Here is a 15,394-nt window from a genome sequence, read left to right on the forward strand (position 1 = left end):
AAGGAAAACATTAAAAAAAAAAAAACCTACTCAAGATTACAACCAGTTAAGCTAGTTGTTCTCAGGCTCTATTATGTGTGATATTCATTCTACTGTCATGCTTTTTGATATTCAAAGTATTTTAGAATTTTGGATTATTGAGAAACAGACCAAAAGAAGAAATAAAATTCTCACACACACACACACAGCTGGTTCTAGTAGAAAAGGTTTGTACTTAGTAAAAAACAAACCTGCTAAAGGGGAGGGAGGTTAAGTGGCACCCTACTTAACTGTGGGGCAGGGGAGTGAAAATGGAAATTGTCAGAGTCGCTGAATTCTGCCATATGTGATAACCAAATGGTAGATAAGGTTACAAATAACCTAGGGAATGACACTAATTTCACAGCAAGAAAACACAAAGGGTTTAAAAAACCATCGTACCAATAAATGCAAACAAAAAAACAACCTAAGTCCAAAAGTTGGTTAAAGGGCCACAGAAGAAACTAGGGTCTAAAACACAAAAATTATAAATATACTGATATCCGTATCCATACTATATATGAATATAGAATAGATATGATCATATGTATTTTGTTACACACTGTTTTTTAGCACTGGTTATAGAAGTCAAGATCAACACTCACCCTGCAGGCTAAGTAACTGGTAACAGACGTGTGCTCAGTGTGGCTGTCACTTAGGAGGCAATATTAATAGCTATAAGCAAGGTCAAATGTTCTATATTATAACAAAGTTCCAGTGAACCAGGTATTAAGGCCAAGGACATCTGTACAGGATTTATAACATAACATAACAAGGCCAAGGACATCTGTACAAGATTTATTTCATTCACCACAATGTTTAGAGTGATAGTATACGCCCTAATACAGGAGTGATTCAGAACCCACCAAAAGATCAAGAGCCAAAGTCAGTGGCTTTGTATCCCAGGTCAGTAGGCGTTTTCTCCGCCATTCTGTTTTTCTTGGATTAATGAGATGATGTACAGAACGCCCTGTGCTGAGCTCACTATGGCTTCTGACAAACAAGCACCACTAGGCACAAGACTTCATTGCTTTATCCTTGCTCTGGCTGTGCTAGTGAGTGGCAAAAGCCTCTTGCCTGTGCTTGCCCTCCAAATTTTTCTTAAGCATTCCTGTTATTAGCCATAGCTTCCCATGACTTCCCATTTGAATAAGTTATCCTGAATTGCGTGGCTGTAATATTGACAAACAGGACTAATGAGAGTGATCTGCCATCTGTTTAACAAAATGCACTCTTCTAAGAGAACACCCACAGTCTTACTGCATTTAGTACATAGTCACAACATTGAAATGACATGTAAGAATCAATACAAAATATTTATTTTTTTTCAAACCACAGAATTCTTAACCCCAGAGCCACACTATAAAGTTCTCAGAATCGTAAGCCATTAACATTTTTCTAAATGCAGTCCAGAGATGAAGATAATTTCCAACCAGCAGGGATGCAATATATAGTAGGTTCCCCTAAGAATGAAGCTCGAATTAGCATTTCCTTTAATACTCCCATAGCCACTCCGTCAACAGAAGCAGAAACAGTACATGTATTCATGCCACTCGGCTCTGAAAAGAGGTTCAAGGTGGGTCTTGGCCAGTGGAGGAAGGTGTCTGGGACTTCAGTTAATCAACAGTGGGGACAGAGAAGGATAATTTCCCTTGGAAAAGAACAGGGTTCCTTTCTCATATTCTTGTGGCCAGAAACTGGGGTGAATTTCAATGGGGGTAATGAAAGAAATAGGAGAGCTATTTCTCCATGAACTCCTATGACCTCCATTTTAACTTCTGACAAAAGTGAACTTCATTTACACAATTGTATTGAAAACAGTAATCACAACCAAAAAGGTCCTATAAGCCTGTAATAGGTGTCAAAGGGATTGACATTCCGAACTTTATTTTTAAGGACCCTTTAAAAGGCCTAGACTTGAATTAAAGTAAACATAATATTCCAAGCTAAAAGAGGCACCACAAAAAAATCAACTCAAAACATCCAAACAATAGCTAGATGACTAATGTAGGTTGTTTCGCTTTTTAGTTGCAAAGCTTTTCAGTATCTCAGATTAGTGTATTTCATAAAACAATGCTCAGTAATTTTAATAGCTGCTTATGAAACAATAACATTTTAACTCAAGGGCAATCCTTCTTGCATAATAATCACAAAAATAATTAACTGCTATAAAACAGGGGGAAAAAGAAGAAAATAAAGCCAGCCTCAATAATAAAAAGACAAAATCTGGAAGGGTTACTCTGCTTAAAAAGAGATTAACCAGGATTATTTAAATACTATAATACATAGTGCTCCTGCTCACTTCCAACTGCAGAAACCAATTTTGTTTGCTAGATCACCATTACCTTTGCTAGTATGTGTACAGACCACCACTCGGAAGTCATCCTTTTGTGCTGAAAAACATTCAAATCCCTTGTTTGGTCAGTACAGAATATTGCGAGGTGATGCTCATGCAAACTCTTCCTGAGGAATTTATGTGTGCAAATCTGCAACCCGACAGCATGGCATGCAGCCAGGGAGTGGTAGCTGCACAGGTGTGAGCACTGGAGATGGATGTGCAGTGTTCACAGCCATGGACATCCATTCTTCTGCAAGCTCATCTACCCACAAATTAGCTTTCACTCTAGACCCCAAAGAAAGGGAGGGTAATTGCTACAAATTGTTAAAGGGACAGAAGGAAAGTAACTTGTCTACAAAATAATGCACAATGCATGCATATGGGTTTGTGTTGCTTCTTACTAACCTTGCCTAAGAACTATTAGGATAATAGTCACAACACCAGGTTTTGCTTTCTGCCTCACAAAAAAAAACACTAGTAATTCCTGTCAGGTTAGGGTACAGCTGTGACAACAAAAGGTCACAAAATGACAATGTTACTGAAGCTTAAGGCCAACCTTTAAAATATGTACCATCTCTCAAAACAATTATCTATTTACTTTTACATGTCATTTTTTCAAGATGACTGACCTGGCTTTCCTTTTAAGGAGCTAGTTTCAGGCTGCACATACATACTAGACAGTTTAAGCAAATTGGCCATTGACTAACCAGACAATCAGCCTGCATGTACAGTTTTCTATCTTCAATGATCTGGGCCTTTAGTGATGTTGGTACAAAAGCCAGTATGTAATTGGGGTAGAAAAACCATATACTGTACTGGCAAGAATACAAAACAAAAGGCCAGGCACGGTGGCTCACACCTGTAACCCCAGCCTTTGGGAGGCCGAGGCGGGTGGATCACTTGAGGTCAGGAGTTTGAGACCAGCCTGACCAACATGGTGAAACCCCATCTCTACTGAAAACAAAATACAAAAAGTAGCCGGGCGTGGTGGCACATGCCTGTAATCCCAGCTACTCAGGAGGCCGAGGCAGGAGAATCACTTGAACCCAGGAGGCAGAGGTTGCAGTGAGCCAAGATCACACCACGGCACTCCAGCCTGGGTGACAGAGGGAGACTCCGCCTCAAAAGCAAAATACAAGAAAATAGAAGAAAATACTTTCTGGCAAATAGTCAATATAAAATAAGGGGAAGGGGTAGGAAATCTTATTTCCTCTCATATTGCAAACTCAGAATTTTTAAGAATCTCAATAAATAACCAAGTCTATTTCAACTTAAACAGGTCCTTCATACTGCGATGTGCCTCAAGGGGCCAAGATGATTAACAGCCAGGACATGCAGACTGGGAGACTATGTACAACCTTTCTAGAGTGCCTTCCAGGCAAGGTTTTGTTGTACTAAGCCCTGACCCATAGCCAGCTGCAGACACTGAGCAAAAATTTAGAGAAGCTAAATTTTGCAGACTTTACTTTGCCCACTTTTTATTAATACATACATAGTAAAATATAGAATATTTCTCCATTAACTTAATAATGCAAAAGCATCCAAAGATTTTAATGCCAATTCACATTATACTGTGATGCTTTTATAAGGAAAGTTCTTTTGTAAAAGAATGCTCTCTCCCAGAAAAAGTATTTGGGTATATTATTAGGATACTGAAGAAATTGTCCACATTTAAAGAAACATTCCAATTTTATTCCTTTCAGAAAAATCATTAACACCACTCAGACTTCAGTTCTAGGTGTGATTTGTAAGCCTGCAGCAAGCATTCCATTGAGAAAAGTAAAATGTGAATGTTCCATGATGAATGGAATTCTCCTTGATACTAGAATGTTACCGGTGTAGTAAACTGTCCAGGTCATAGTGAGAGCCTGTCTACGTTCTTACAGTAATTCAGTGTTCATCAATGCAATCCAGGATGCTCACAGAGTGAACTGAGTCAAATTAAAGTCCACAAAATCCACCAACTCTGGTTAAGTACTTTAAAAAATAAATCTGACAACCTTTATCTTTACTTCTCTGCATAACAGTTTTGCAAATCAAGGACTTCTATTATTGGGTGACTTACTTGCTCCCAATATCTCACTTCTAACTCTCCCATTCACACCACTCCCCCCCAAAAATAACAAACTGAATTGGCAGAGGCAGCTTTATGAAAAATCTGCAGAGCAGACATGCAACAGTATCCCTGGGATGTTTCTTTTCCCCTCAAGTTCTCTGAAGAGGTAAATACTATTAGTCTGATGTTGCCTAGTAGAGAAGCCTATGCTCAATTAAGATTCAAGCAAAATTGAGAAGAAAAGTATTTTTCTCTTGCTGCATCTATTTTCTTGGGCTTACAACAACAACCTTTTATGAAGGACTAAAAAGCACTGTGGATGTAGAGAAACAGAAATATAGCTTTGCCACAGCTAGAAGGGAGCCTTAAGACAGCAGTGCTACTTCTTCCCTATCACACTCAAATATAATGTTCAAATGACAGACTTTTTTTAAGTAATTATCTCACTCATTTAAAATGAAGTGATCAGGAACCCCACACCACTGGGTGTATTTGGACTTAATAACTATCTGCTTCCCTAGAGCATTACAGGAAGTAGCTCTCAATAATACTAAGGGGAACTTCAGAGCTAAAGTACTGCCCATCCCTAAACTAGAGTACTGCCAATACTACAGCAGCTGGTGACATCGTGTTAAGTGGCACAGGGAATGGAAATGCTCTATAAGAGTTGGTCCCCAACATTAACATGAATATGCTCTGGTGAACCAGGGGAAAATCTGACCAATGTGCAACAGGTGTCTATTTTCCCATTTAATTAGCATCCTGCTACAAGGCCACACCTGCCATCTGGGTGGGTGAGTTTGGATACCATACACTTCTCCAGGAGGAGTTTGACAACATGGTCACACAGTTGCAAAGTGCACAAAGCTCAAGGCACAGAGTAGAAAGAAGTTGTGAACTGATGGGGGAAAGTTCTAGCAAAAGCAGAGTTAGCATTTTCCTTTATTAAAACTTTCTAATGCTAAACAAAGACCAACTCTTTTAAAAGGGGTTGTTTTGGTTATGGGTGAAAAATACTGTATTGTAATGATCTGCTTGGTTTTAAAGCAAAAGAGATCCTGACATGTGAAACCAATACACCAAAATGCCAAGTCCACAAATGAACAAAACAAGTGCTTAAAAAAAAAAATTCTTCTGCTCTTCTATTTTTGGAGGAAGCTGCTGATTTTGGCTGTCAGATTTCACTTAGAAATGGTCACTTTCTGAGATGCTTTTTCCTCACAGAATCTGTAGATAAACTCATTAAAAGATTGTCCCATTTCAAAATTACCCCCAAGTCTAGCAGCAACTTTTTTTGTTTTTTGTTTAGTTTTTGTTTTAAAATTACAAACCAAGTAAGAAGTCCAACATCCTCTTCCACGAACAGCTTTGTGACAGAGCTCCTGAGTGTCTGCAGCCCCCACTGTGCTCTGAATACAGTCTCTGCAGCTCCAGTGTGTCCTCTTTTCAGGAAGGAAAGCACATTCACTATCTGTACCCCCTGGAACTTGCACACGCTGACGAACTGTCTGAGAAAACATGAGAACAGGAAAAAGTATGAAGAGCAGACAGCATTTGATAGTGGCAGGAATCTGTTTATTCAACACATTTCTCACTCCTCTCCCAACTCCCCAAAAAAGGCTTTAAAATAAAAAATCCTCAAAACCATGTGGTGTGGAGGGAAGTAAAAGGGGACTGAGATCCTAAGGCACTGAGACTGGGCTACAATGTCACCCCAAGAACTTGGTGGCCTCTTGCCAACTCCCTGAGAACCATCACTACCAGCTGGAGCTGCCACAGCATGCAAAGCACCCTGATTACAAGCAGTGCCTTATGAGAACAACATGGGTATCATCAAATTCAATGCACTGTTATCACAGTGCATTAATATGGCTGCTTTACATCACAAAACCATCAAGATGGGAAGGAGTATCATTACTTACTATAAGCCAACTCATCCCCAGCTCTCTTCCGGGACTGGTCACCTCTGGGGATAAGAAAAGAAGAGGCAGTCAACAAAACTGACTTCACATCAAAACAAGAGGAACGGATCAACATATTTGAAAATAAAAGTACAGCAGACACTTCAGTTCTAACCAAACAACCTATTTAAAAATACATATTAAACATCTTAGAATCTTGATGTACCTCACTATGCTTTCTGGAGATGGAAGAAAATGAGCCTTTACCTGTATCAACCAGCTCATCATCGAACACCTATGGAAGTTCTAGTTTCACTTTGGAGTTAAGTAAATAGAGGTTCTCAACAAAACTGACTTCACATCAAAACAGGAAGAATGGATCAACATATTTGATAATAAAAGTACAGCAGACATTTCAGTTCTAACCAAACAACCTATTTAAAAATACATATTAAACATCTTAGAATCCTGACGTACCTCACTATGCTTTCTGCAGATGGAAGAATATGAGCCTTTACCTGTATTAACCAGCTCATCCTCAAACACTTATGGAAGTTCTAGTTCCACTTTAGAGTTAAAATAGAGGTTCTGACTAGGCCCTAAGCTACCTACAAAACCTATTTTTTTGTCTCTCCAGCTTCTCAGACAGTAACAGAAATGACTCAGATGCTTAGGTAATGAGTAATAATCATCACTACTGGCCTTTCTTCCTCAGCATTTGTAAGTTGATTTCTTCCTGAAACACGAGGTTTTTCTTTTTAGGCTTCAGTAATGCCACAGCACATGTTCCTGACCTTATTTCACCCTGTCTGCCATCCTTTTCAGGTCTCCTTTGCTGGCTCTACCCAGCGCTCTGTCGCTGGTCATCTTTTCTTCTCCATGTGCATTCTTCTTAGTCTAGGATGGTGATCATACACTCTCTCCACAGGCCAGAGGCTCCCATATCTACAGCTCCAGCTCTGCCTTCCTCTCTACCCTTGAGATCTGCAGGTCCAACTGCCTCATCACCATGTCCATTTGGATGATTTACATACACTGGCAAGTTTACCATGACCAGAATACAATGCTCACTCCAATCCATCTCCATTCCTCCCTCAATCTGCCAGCTCAATCACTCAGCCCAAAATCCTTGGTCATCCTCTCTTTCCCTCACTCTGGGGCATTCTGTCCCAAAACCAATCATTCCTCATCAACTCCACTGCTACGATCCCAAGCCAAGCCACAGTCTTCTCTTCCCTACACAAGTACACGAGCCTTATTTATCAACCCAGACAAGAGCCAGTGATCTCATGTAGAAGACAGACTAGTTCACGCCTCTCATGAAAGCCCTTCAGTGGCTTCCCACTACAGTTAAAAATTAATTCCAACTCACTCTCCAGCTTACTCTCTCACCTCACTTTCCTCCACTCTCGGCCTCGGTTCACTACACATCAGCCATCCTGGCTCACTGGCTGTCCCTTGCACATCAGCACTTTACTACTTACTGTCAACTCATAGGACTTATTACTCAATATTATTTTTTTTACATGTTTGTTATTTGCCTCACAACATCAGAACATAAGTTCCATGAAAACAGGAACTTGGCCTGTCTTGTTCACTCCACTGCTTAGAAGAGTATAGACAATAAATATTTGTTGAATTGATAAAGTAGTGAGTAACTTATAGTCTCAAATTATTAACATGCTAACCAGGGTGATTTATTTCCTGCTTTTGAATAATCTTCAGATAAAGTTTCCCATTTACTTTCTCTGGTTATGTTTAGGACCAGGGCAGAAACCTCTTGCTAAGCTGGGTAAGAGCCTAAACTGACTGGCAGAAAGAGAACACACCATATGACCTCTGAAGGGTTTTTCTCTAGGCACCACATTCAGCACAAACTAGCTTCCACAGCCAAAGGAGCTCTAACAGGCCGGCCCTCAGGCCACTTTTTAAGCACCTGTTGTTAACACTACACCTAGCCAAAGCCAAGTGTCTTCCATTGTTATTTACATTAGTATCATCACCACTGCATTCACCAAATATTCTGAAACAAGTTAATGATTAAAAAGGAAGACAGAATTTTATATCTGGAACCTTGACTTTCAGACACAACCTTCATTTGCATTCCTCAAAGGTTAAATAACTGAACATGTAAATATAACAGGAGAAAAATACAGACGTGAAAACAACTGGAGGCAGGAAAAGGAATATCAATGTGATTTATGCAAGAGGCTGCTGAAGAGATTAAGTCCAGAATGCTCTCTCATAAACCAGACCCTAACTACAAAACAAAAAAGCCCAAATTTTGGCATCAACTGCTCAGCTAAAAGACCTATGTTCTTACCTTGGTTACTTAGATCTAGTAGTTATCTTCTGTAGTGTTACCTTTGACAACAGATACCAAACTTCTACCCCTTGCCAATCAATTCAATTATGTAGGTAAGAGATAAAAAGCTGTTGCTTTTAGCTTATATGTTAATTCTAGCCTACCCTATATTTCCATGCACCTAACAATTACAATTCACAAAAATTCCAGCTCAAATGATAATCTGTTCACTAACTGCAAAAAAGAATGTATTTGACAACATTCACATTATTTTAAAACAATTCAAAGACTTACTCTGTGCTATCCACATTAAAGCTGTTTGTTACCTACTCAGCATCACTACATCACTTAAGTTCATCTTACATGAAAAAGTGCCCATAACACTGAACAGGAATCATGGTTGGTTAGGCATAAACCATAAAATGACTTCGCAGATAAGAAGAGGCAGAAACAATTCTTAAGACAGGCTGTACTATATTCTCCTTTTTGGGGGGCATCAGTGTACACCACTTCTTCCAAAATATTATTCCTAATCAAAGAAGGCATGAAGGTCCATGCACAAGAGCAGAGGCAGGCTCTCAGAGCTGTCAAAGGTGGCATGTGCACATCCTTCCTGGTCAGCATGAGTAAGCTCGGAATTAGATACAAGAATGTCCACTTTGGCAGGCTTACTCTGTGCAAAACACCTATCAGAATAATTTATGAAGCAGAGTTTAATCCTCATAGTACATGTATAATAAAGTGTTAATTATAAAAATAGTCCCATTAAGTTTGTAAAAACATTTTATCACCCCTTGGAATACCGCCTAATACTTAAAGTTTTATAAAATAATTCTGAGAAACAAAAATTCCTATTTATACCAAAAACCCAAGACATTTCCCTGAATATAACCAAACTGGCCATTGGCTGAATAGTGCCATGTTAGTCCTTCACGTGCAGAGGCAATGCAGCCTGAGGTTATTTACAGAGGCAGTTACTCATCTCATCCCAAGCAAATCTGACATAAGAGCTACCATAAACCAAGCAGTCCTGCACCCTGTTCTCTTATTCCAGTACCAAAATTAGGATTAGAAAAATGGGCATGTTTAAGCAATTCCACACATTGCTCTGGAAGGCAAACTCAATATGCTCAAAATTCACAAGAGTTATATTCCTGTACTGCTTCACAAAAAAGTTTTCAGAAGGCTGTCTTTTTTTTTTTGAGACGGAGTCTCGCTCTGTTCCCCTGGCTGGAGTGCCTTTTTTTTAAAGGTATAAACTCATCCTAAATTAAGAGCAAATGTTTAAATAAAACATGAACGTATGAAAGTATAAAGACTTCAAAATTATGGTAAGCCTAGAAAAAACCCTAAACATCATACTCAGATTATTTTGCATTTATTTAAGAATGTTGGGCCACGTGCAGTGGCTCACACCTGTAATCCCAGCACTTTGGGAGGCCAAGTGTATCACTTGAGGTCAGGAGTTTGAGACTAGCCTGGCCAATATGGTGAAACCCCATCTCTACTAAAAATACAAAAATTAGCTGGGCGTGGTGGCGCAAACCTGTAATCCCAGCTACTCAGGAGGCTGAGGCAGGAGAATCACTTGAACCCAGGAAGCAGATGTTGCAGTGAGCCGAGATCACGCCACTGCACTCCAGCCTGGGCAACAGAGACTACACCTCAAAACAAACTAAAAAAAAAAATTGGCCGGGCACGGTGGCTCACACCTGTAATCTCAGTGCTTTCGGAAGCTGAGGTGAGAGGAACCCTTGAGCCCAGGAATTCAAGATCAGCCTGGGCAACATAGGAGGACCCTGTCTCTACAAAAAATTAAAAGTTAGCCAAGGGGGGTGGTGTGCCTGTAGGGCTAGCTACTCAAAATAATTTAAGGAAAAACTATTAACTATAATTCAAAATATAGATATTTTGAATATATATCAAAATATAGATATTTTGAATATAAAACCTGAAAATCAGATACTTCTGCATAGCAAAACAAAACCACCATACGCAAAAACAAATTGAGAAAAACATGTCATATCTTGGACAGAGAATCAATGTCTTCACTATAGAGATTTCCTAGAAATCAAGACTAAGAAAGAGAAAAACAAGCAAAGAACTTTAAACAGGTAGTTTGCAGAAAAACAAATGCAAACATATGAAAATATGCTCAACCTTACTCATATAAGAAATGCAAATTAAACCACTTCTGAGTAATTATTTTTCACCTACTAGGTTGGCAAAAATACAACCGTGTAACAACATACTGTACACACAAGGCCATAAAGAATAGGGACTTTCCACCTTTGCTGGTGGATATGCAAAATGGCATAAATCCCCTGTGGAGGGCAATCTGGCAATATTAATCAAAATTACAACTGCATTTATTGTTAACCCAGCCATCCCACTTCTGAGAATTCACCCTCCAGATATACCTGTAACAAGTACAAAATAATGCATACACAAGGTGATTCACTGCAGCACTGTCCATTATAACAAAAGACTAGAAATAACTCATGTGGCCATCTACTGGGGACTGGTTAGGTTTTAGTCTATACATATGATGGAATGTATAAGAAACAGAAATATGAGCATATATTGTGTTTGCTTGTATTTATATTTTTAAAAATGAAGGAATCACAAACATAAAAATGGTTACTTGATGGGGTGGAATGCGTAGGGAGACAGGTGGGAGGCAAAACTTCTCAATGTATACTTTTTATAAATGGCCTCATTCTGTGTATGAAAATAATACCACCCTCTTTCTGCTGGAACTTATTACAATTAATGTGAGGAAATACCTAATCCCTTGACACTAAAGAGAAAAACTACATTTCAGCATTTCCCACTGGCCCTTCCTTCCCCTGGCCACAGAAAGCCCCAGGTCTCCCAGGCCCATCTCCACAACTTCACTGATCCCTTCCAGTGTTAAGCTGTCAATGATGGGGTAAGTGATCAGTGGATTACTCACTGCCCCCACTACCACACCAGTACAGATGTTACCAGGACAGAAAACGGAAATACCAGTCCAGGGACCAACAAATTACCTGCTTTTGTCCCTAATCTGAGACTTCATAACAGTGACCCTAGTCAAGGCTTGTTTTTTTGAAATTCAGTTTGGCCTCAGACCCTTTGAAAAAATGCCCAGCCCCAGCTCTAGCCAGATAAGTGAGTCAACACTCAACCTACTTTTTGTAGACATGACTATGCCTAAGATACCTCAAGCGTGTTCCTTTCCACAACTTTCTTCCTATCAGGAAGCCAAATGAGAGAGGACACAGAGCAGTGCTAAGAGTAAGGATTATAAAAATGCATGATATGACTGTGCCCTTCAATGATTTGCTGATATAGGCTATTTTCTCATAGGGAATCACAAAAATTTTACAATAATGTATTTTAGTTGAAAAATGCACTCTGCAAGATTTTCTGGGATATGACCACGATAATGAAGTGCAAAAACTTCAGGAAAATTATCAAAACCAAGACAGGCAAATAAAGAGATGCACTATTTTTTAAGAAGAAACCACTAGAATTTAGGGCAAGAGGGGAAGTGTGAAATACAGAATTTAAAGCTCTTTGCTAGGTTAGCCATAAAAGTACATTATAACAGATCATAGAAGTTCTATAATCTTTTTCCATATGCACAGGACTAATACAAGAAAATCAAAGTTAAAAGAGCTCTTGGGGCTTGCCCACCTAACTGCTCACCCAGTGAGAAATCCCTTCTTCAAAAGGTATAGGCTGGGCCTGGCAGCTCATGCCTATAATCCCAGCACTTTGAGAGGCCGAGGTGGGCAGATCACTTGAGGTCAGGAGTTCGAAACCAGCCTGGCCAACATGGTGAAACCTCATCTCTACTAAAAATACAAAACAATTAGCCAGGCGTGGTGGCGCACGTCTGTAATCCCAGCTACTTGGAAGGCTGAGGCAGGAGAACTGCTTGAACCCAGGAGTGGAGTTGCGGTAAGCTGAGATTGTGCCACTGCACTCCAGCCTGGACAACAGAGCAAGACTCCGTCTCAAAAACAAAACAAAAACAAAACAAAAAAAATGTATGTAATGAAGAGCAGCTTCCACAAAATCAAAACCCGGCTTCAACATTTCTACAGACAAGGAGCTAATTAATGTCTTCTTGCAAAAGCAAGACTCTTGGCCAGTTACCTCCCATTCTCAGAACCTTACCATTTATCCCATGTCAAGCCAAACTGGCCTAGGGAAATGGACATATTTGACCACTAAAGAAAAAAAACAACTTGCCTTGTAAAACCATTCTGTATAAGTTCTCTTTGAAATTTCTGATCTTGAGCAGCATATTCAGAAAGTTCAGATTCCACCGCCGGAGGGAGAATGTTTGGAATAAATTTAGAAAATAGAGTTGGAGCCATCTGAACCCACTCTGTGAGGAAAGGAAACAATTCATTAAGGAAAGCATATAAACACATCAAATTAAATGGAAAAGGTAAAGTTTTCTTTTAAAATACATAGTAAGCCAAATTTAAAGCAGGGGAAAAAAATTAGTGCAATCCCATTCTGGTAAAAAACATATAGCAGTAAAATTTCCCTTCTAAAAAGAATTTTACAGGCCAGGCGCGGTGGCTCAGGCCTGCAATCCCAGCACTTTGGGAGGCCAAGGCAAGCGGATCACGAGGTCAGGAGATTGAGACCATCCTGGCTAACACGGTGAAACCCCGTCTCTACTAAAAATACAAAAAATTAGCTGGGCGTGGTGGGCGGCACCTGTAGTCCCAGCTACTCGGGAGGCTGAGGCAGGAGAATGGTGTGAACCCGGGAGGCGGAGCTTGCAGTGAGCGGAGATGGCACCACTGCACTCCAGCCTGGCCCACAGAACAAGACTCCATCTCAAAAAAAAAAAAAAAAAAAAGAATTTTACAGTATGAAGACAGCCATTTTTATATTTTACTGATTTAACAGAATTTAGTGAAAATCCCTAGGGAATTTTTGAACAAATCTGAAGTATGGAAGAAAACATGAATCTGATTACTACACAATTCTGAGTGGGAGGGGGCTTGGTGGAAATATCAGCCTTATTAGCCATTAATTAAAACAATATATAATATATAGCCCAAGAATAGAACAGTACAAATAGTAAGTAGATATATTTAAAAAAAGAGGCAGCTCAAAAGGTAGGGGGAGCTGAATGTTTAAAGTGGGCTGGAGGTAACTGGTTAGTACTCTGAAAATATTTTTTGACCCCTGTTAAATTACAGCAAATATATATAAACAACAGTAAAAAAAAAAAAGTGGTTATCAAATCATTTTTTAAAAGATCAGGAGACTATAGAAAAATAAGGCAAAGAAGTTACAGGAAAACACCTGTACCAGATATGACAAAGACAAATTACTATCTTTATTATGACGAATATGTACAAATCAGTAAGACCAAGTAAATGAGTGAAAGAACCTATAAGAGTAATATAAACAGAATAAATAGCCCTGTTAATATTCAAAAAAAATTAAAGCTAAAATAAACATGCTCTCTCCCTTTTATTCAGTGAACATTAAAGAGAATTAACACCCACCTGTATCAAGGGCATGGGGAAACCATTATTTCCCTTCCTTGGTGGTGGTCCTCAATTAACGCTATTATTCATTTTGAATTGTTTTAATCTAGCCTGTTCACATTTCTCCTCTTGGAAAACATTTTGGCTATACATCTCAGAAACTATAAAAATATCAATATCTTGAATCTAGTAAACCCATTTTAAAAACAACAATCTGAGTAAATGATTATAAATTAGAAAAAGCCACGTTTGATGCTGTGGAACATTTGGTCTGTGTTAAGTAAAAAAGTGGAAGTTAACAAAATGTCTAACAGCAGAATAGCTAATTAAAATTGGCAAATAAACACTGCAAATGATACAAGGACGAATTCATTCAGTCACCCCTTGGGAGAAACTCGTGGCAAAATGTTTCCCTCCTTCCAGTCCAGCTCAAATATGGCTTCACCAAGAGTCTCAATACAGTGCTACAGGGAATCACTAATCAGTTAGAGCTGGCAAAGTCAAACCCATCTGCTACAAAATAAAGATGAAGAAACAAAGTGTGTGTATTAACTGAAAAAGGGCAGAATAGGATTGTTGCAACTATTTCTAAAGACTGGATGCCAAAACGGTAAGTCATCAGAATCTCCAAGGATTACAGCCCAGGAATCTAGACTTTAAAAAGCCTTCATAAGTGACTCAGACGCAGTCATACAAAGACCAGCTCTTAAGAACTACTGCAGTGGAACAAACTTTTCCTTTCAAAATTCAACTTTTAAAATATTCTAATCTTAATCTGTCAGGTGAATAAAATGGCTTTAATAAAGCAGGAACATAATGGGTACTGGCAAAACATGTAAATGTCAAAATATGTTTTCAAGTATCTCAGAAAATGTGCAGGGCAGCAAAAGGTTAGCATGTGATAAAATTCACCTTTTCAAAAGGACAATTCTCAAATATAGAATTCTCCTTACAAGTAGTATAAACCCTATTACAAGAGTTTGAACCTGGATAAAATAGCATTTAGATAAACATGTACCCACAATACTTTTCTACCTTTAATGATTAACTTTATTTTGCAATTTTGTTACTTATAAAAGCCAGAGCTTATAAAGCTGCCTACTTGGGAGGCAGAATTTATCATACTGCACTTAGATGCTTTCAAAACAAAAAAAATCATTCATAACCTAGTACACGTACACACACACACAATTTCAGGAGCCATCTTCATCACACTGCTGTAAAATTCTGAGAAACTAGATACAGAAAAATATCAGTTTATTGGACACA

General features: G+C 38.9%; 1 protein-coding gene across 1 annotated transcript in view; it reads right to left on the reverse strand.

Annotated features, from left to right (window-relative positions):
• Positions 1-801: 801 nt before the first annotated feature.
• The window catches only part of CACUL1 (CDK2 associated cullin domain 1), a 72,825-nt gene continuing 58,232 nt past the window's right edge, over positions 802-15,394 (reverse strand). Inside the window, exons 7-9 of the mRNA XM_025396738.1 lie at positions 12,861-12,999; positions 6,335-6,378; positions 802-5,920 (exon numbers count right to left, since the gene is read on the reverse strand). Of these exons, the coding sequence (XP_025252523.1) occupies positions 5,880-5,920; positions 6,335-6,378; positions 12,861-12,999 (224 nt within the window). The 3' untranslated portion in view covers positions 802-5,879. The remainder of the gene's footprint in view (positions 5,921-6,334; positions 6,379-12,860; positions 13,000-15,394) is intronic.

This window comes from Theropithecus gelada, chromosome 9 (assembly GCF_003255815.1).
Source record: "Theropithecus gelada isolate Dixy chromosome 9, Tgel_1.0, whole genome shotgun sequence".
NCBI lineage: Eukaryota > Metazoa > Chordata > Mammalia > Primates > Cercopithecidae > Theropithecus > Theropithecus gelada.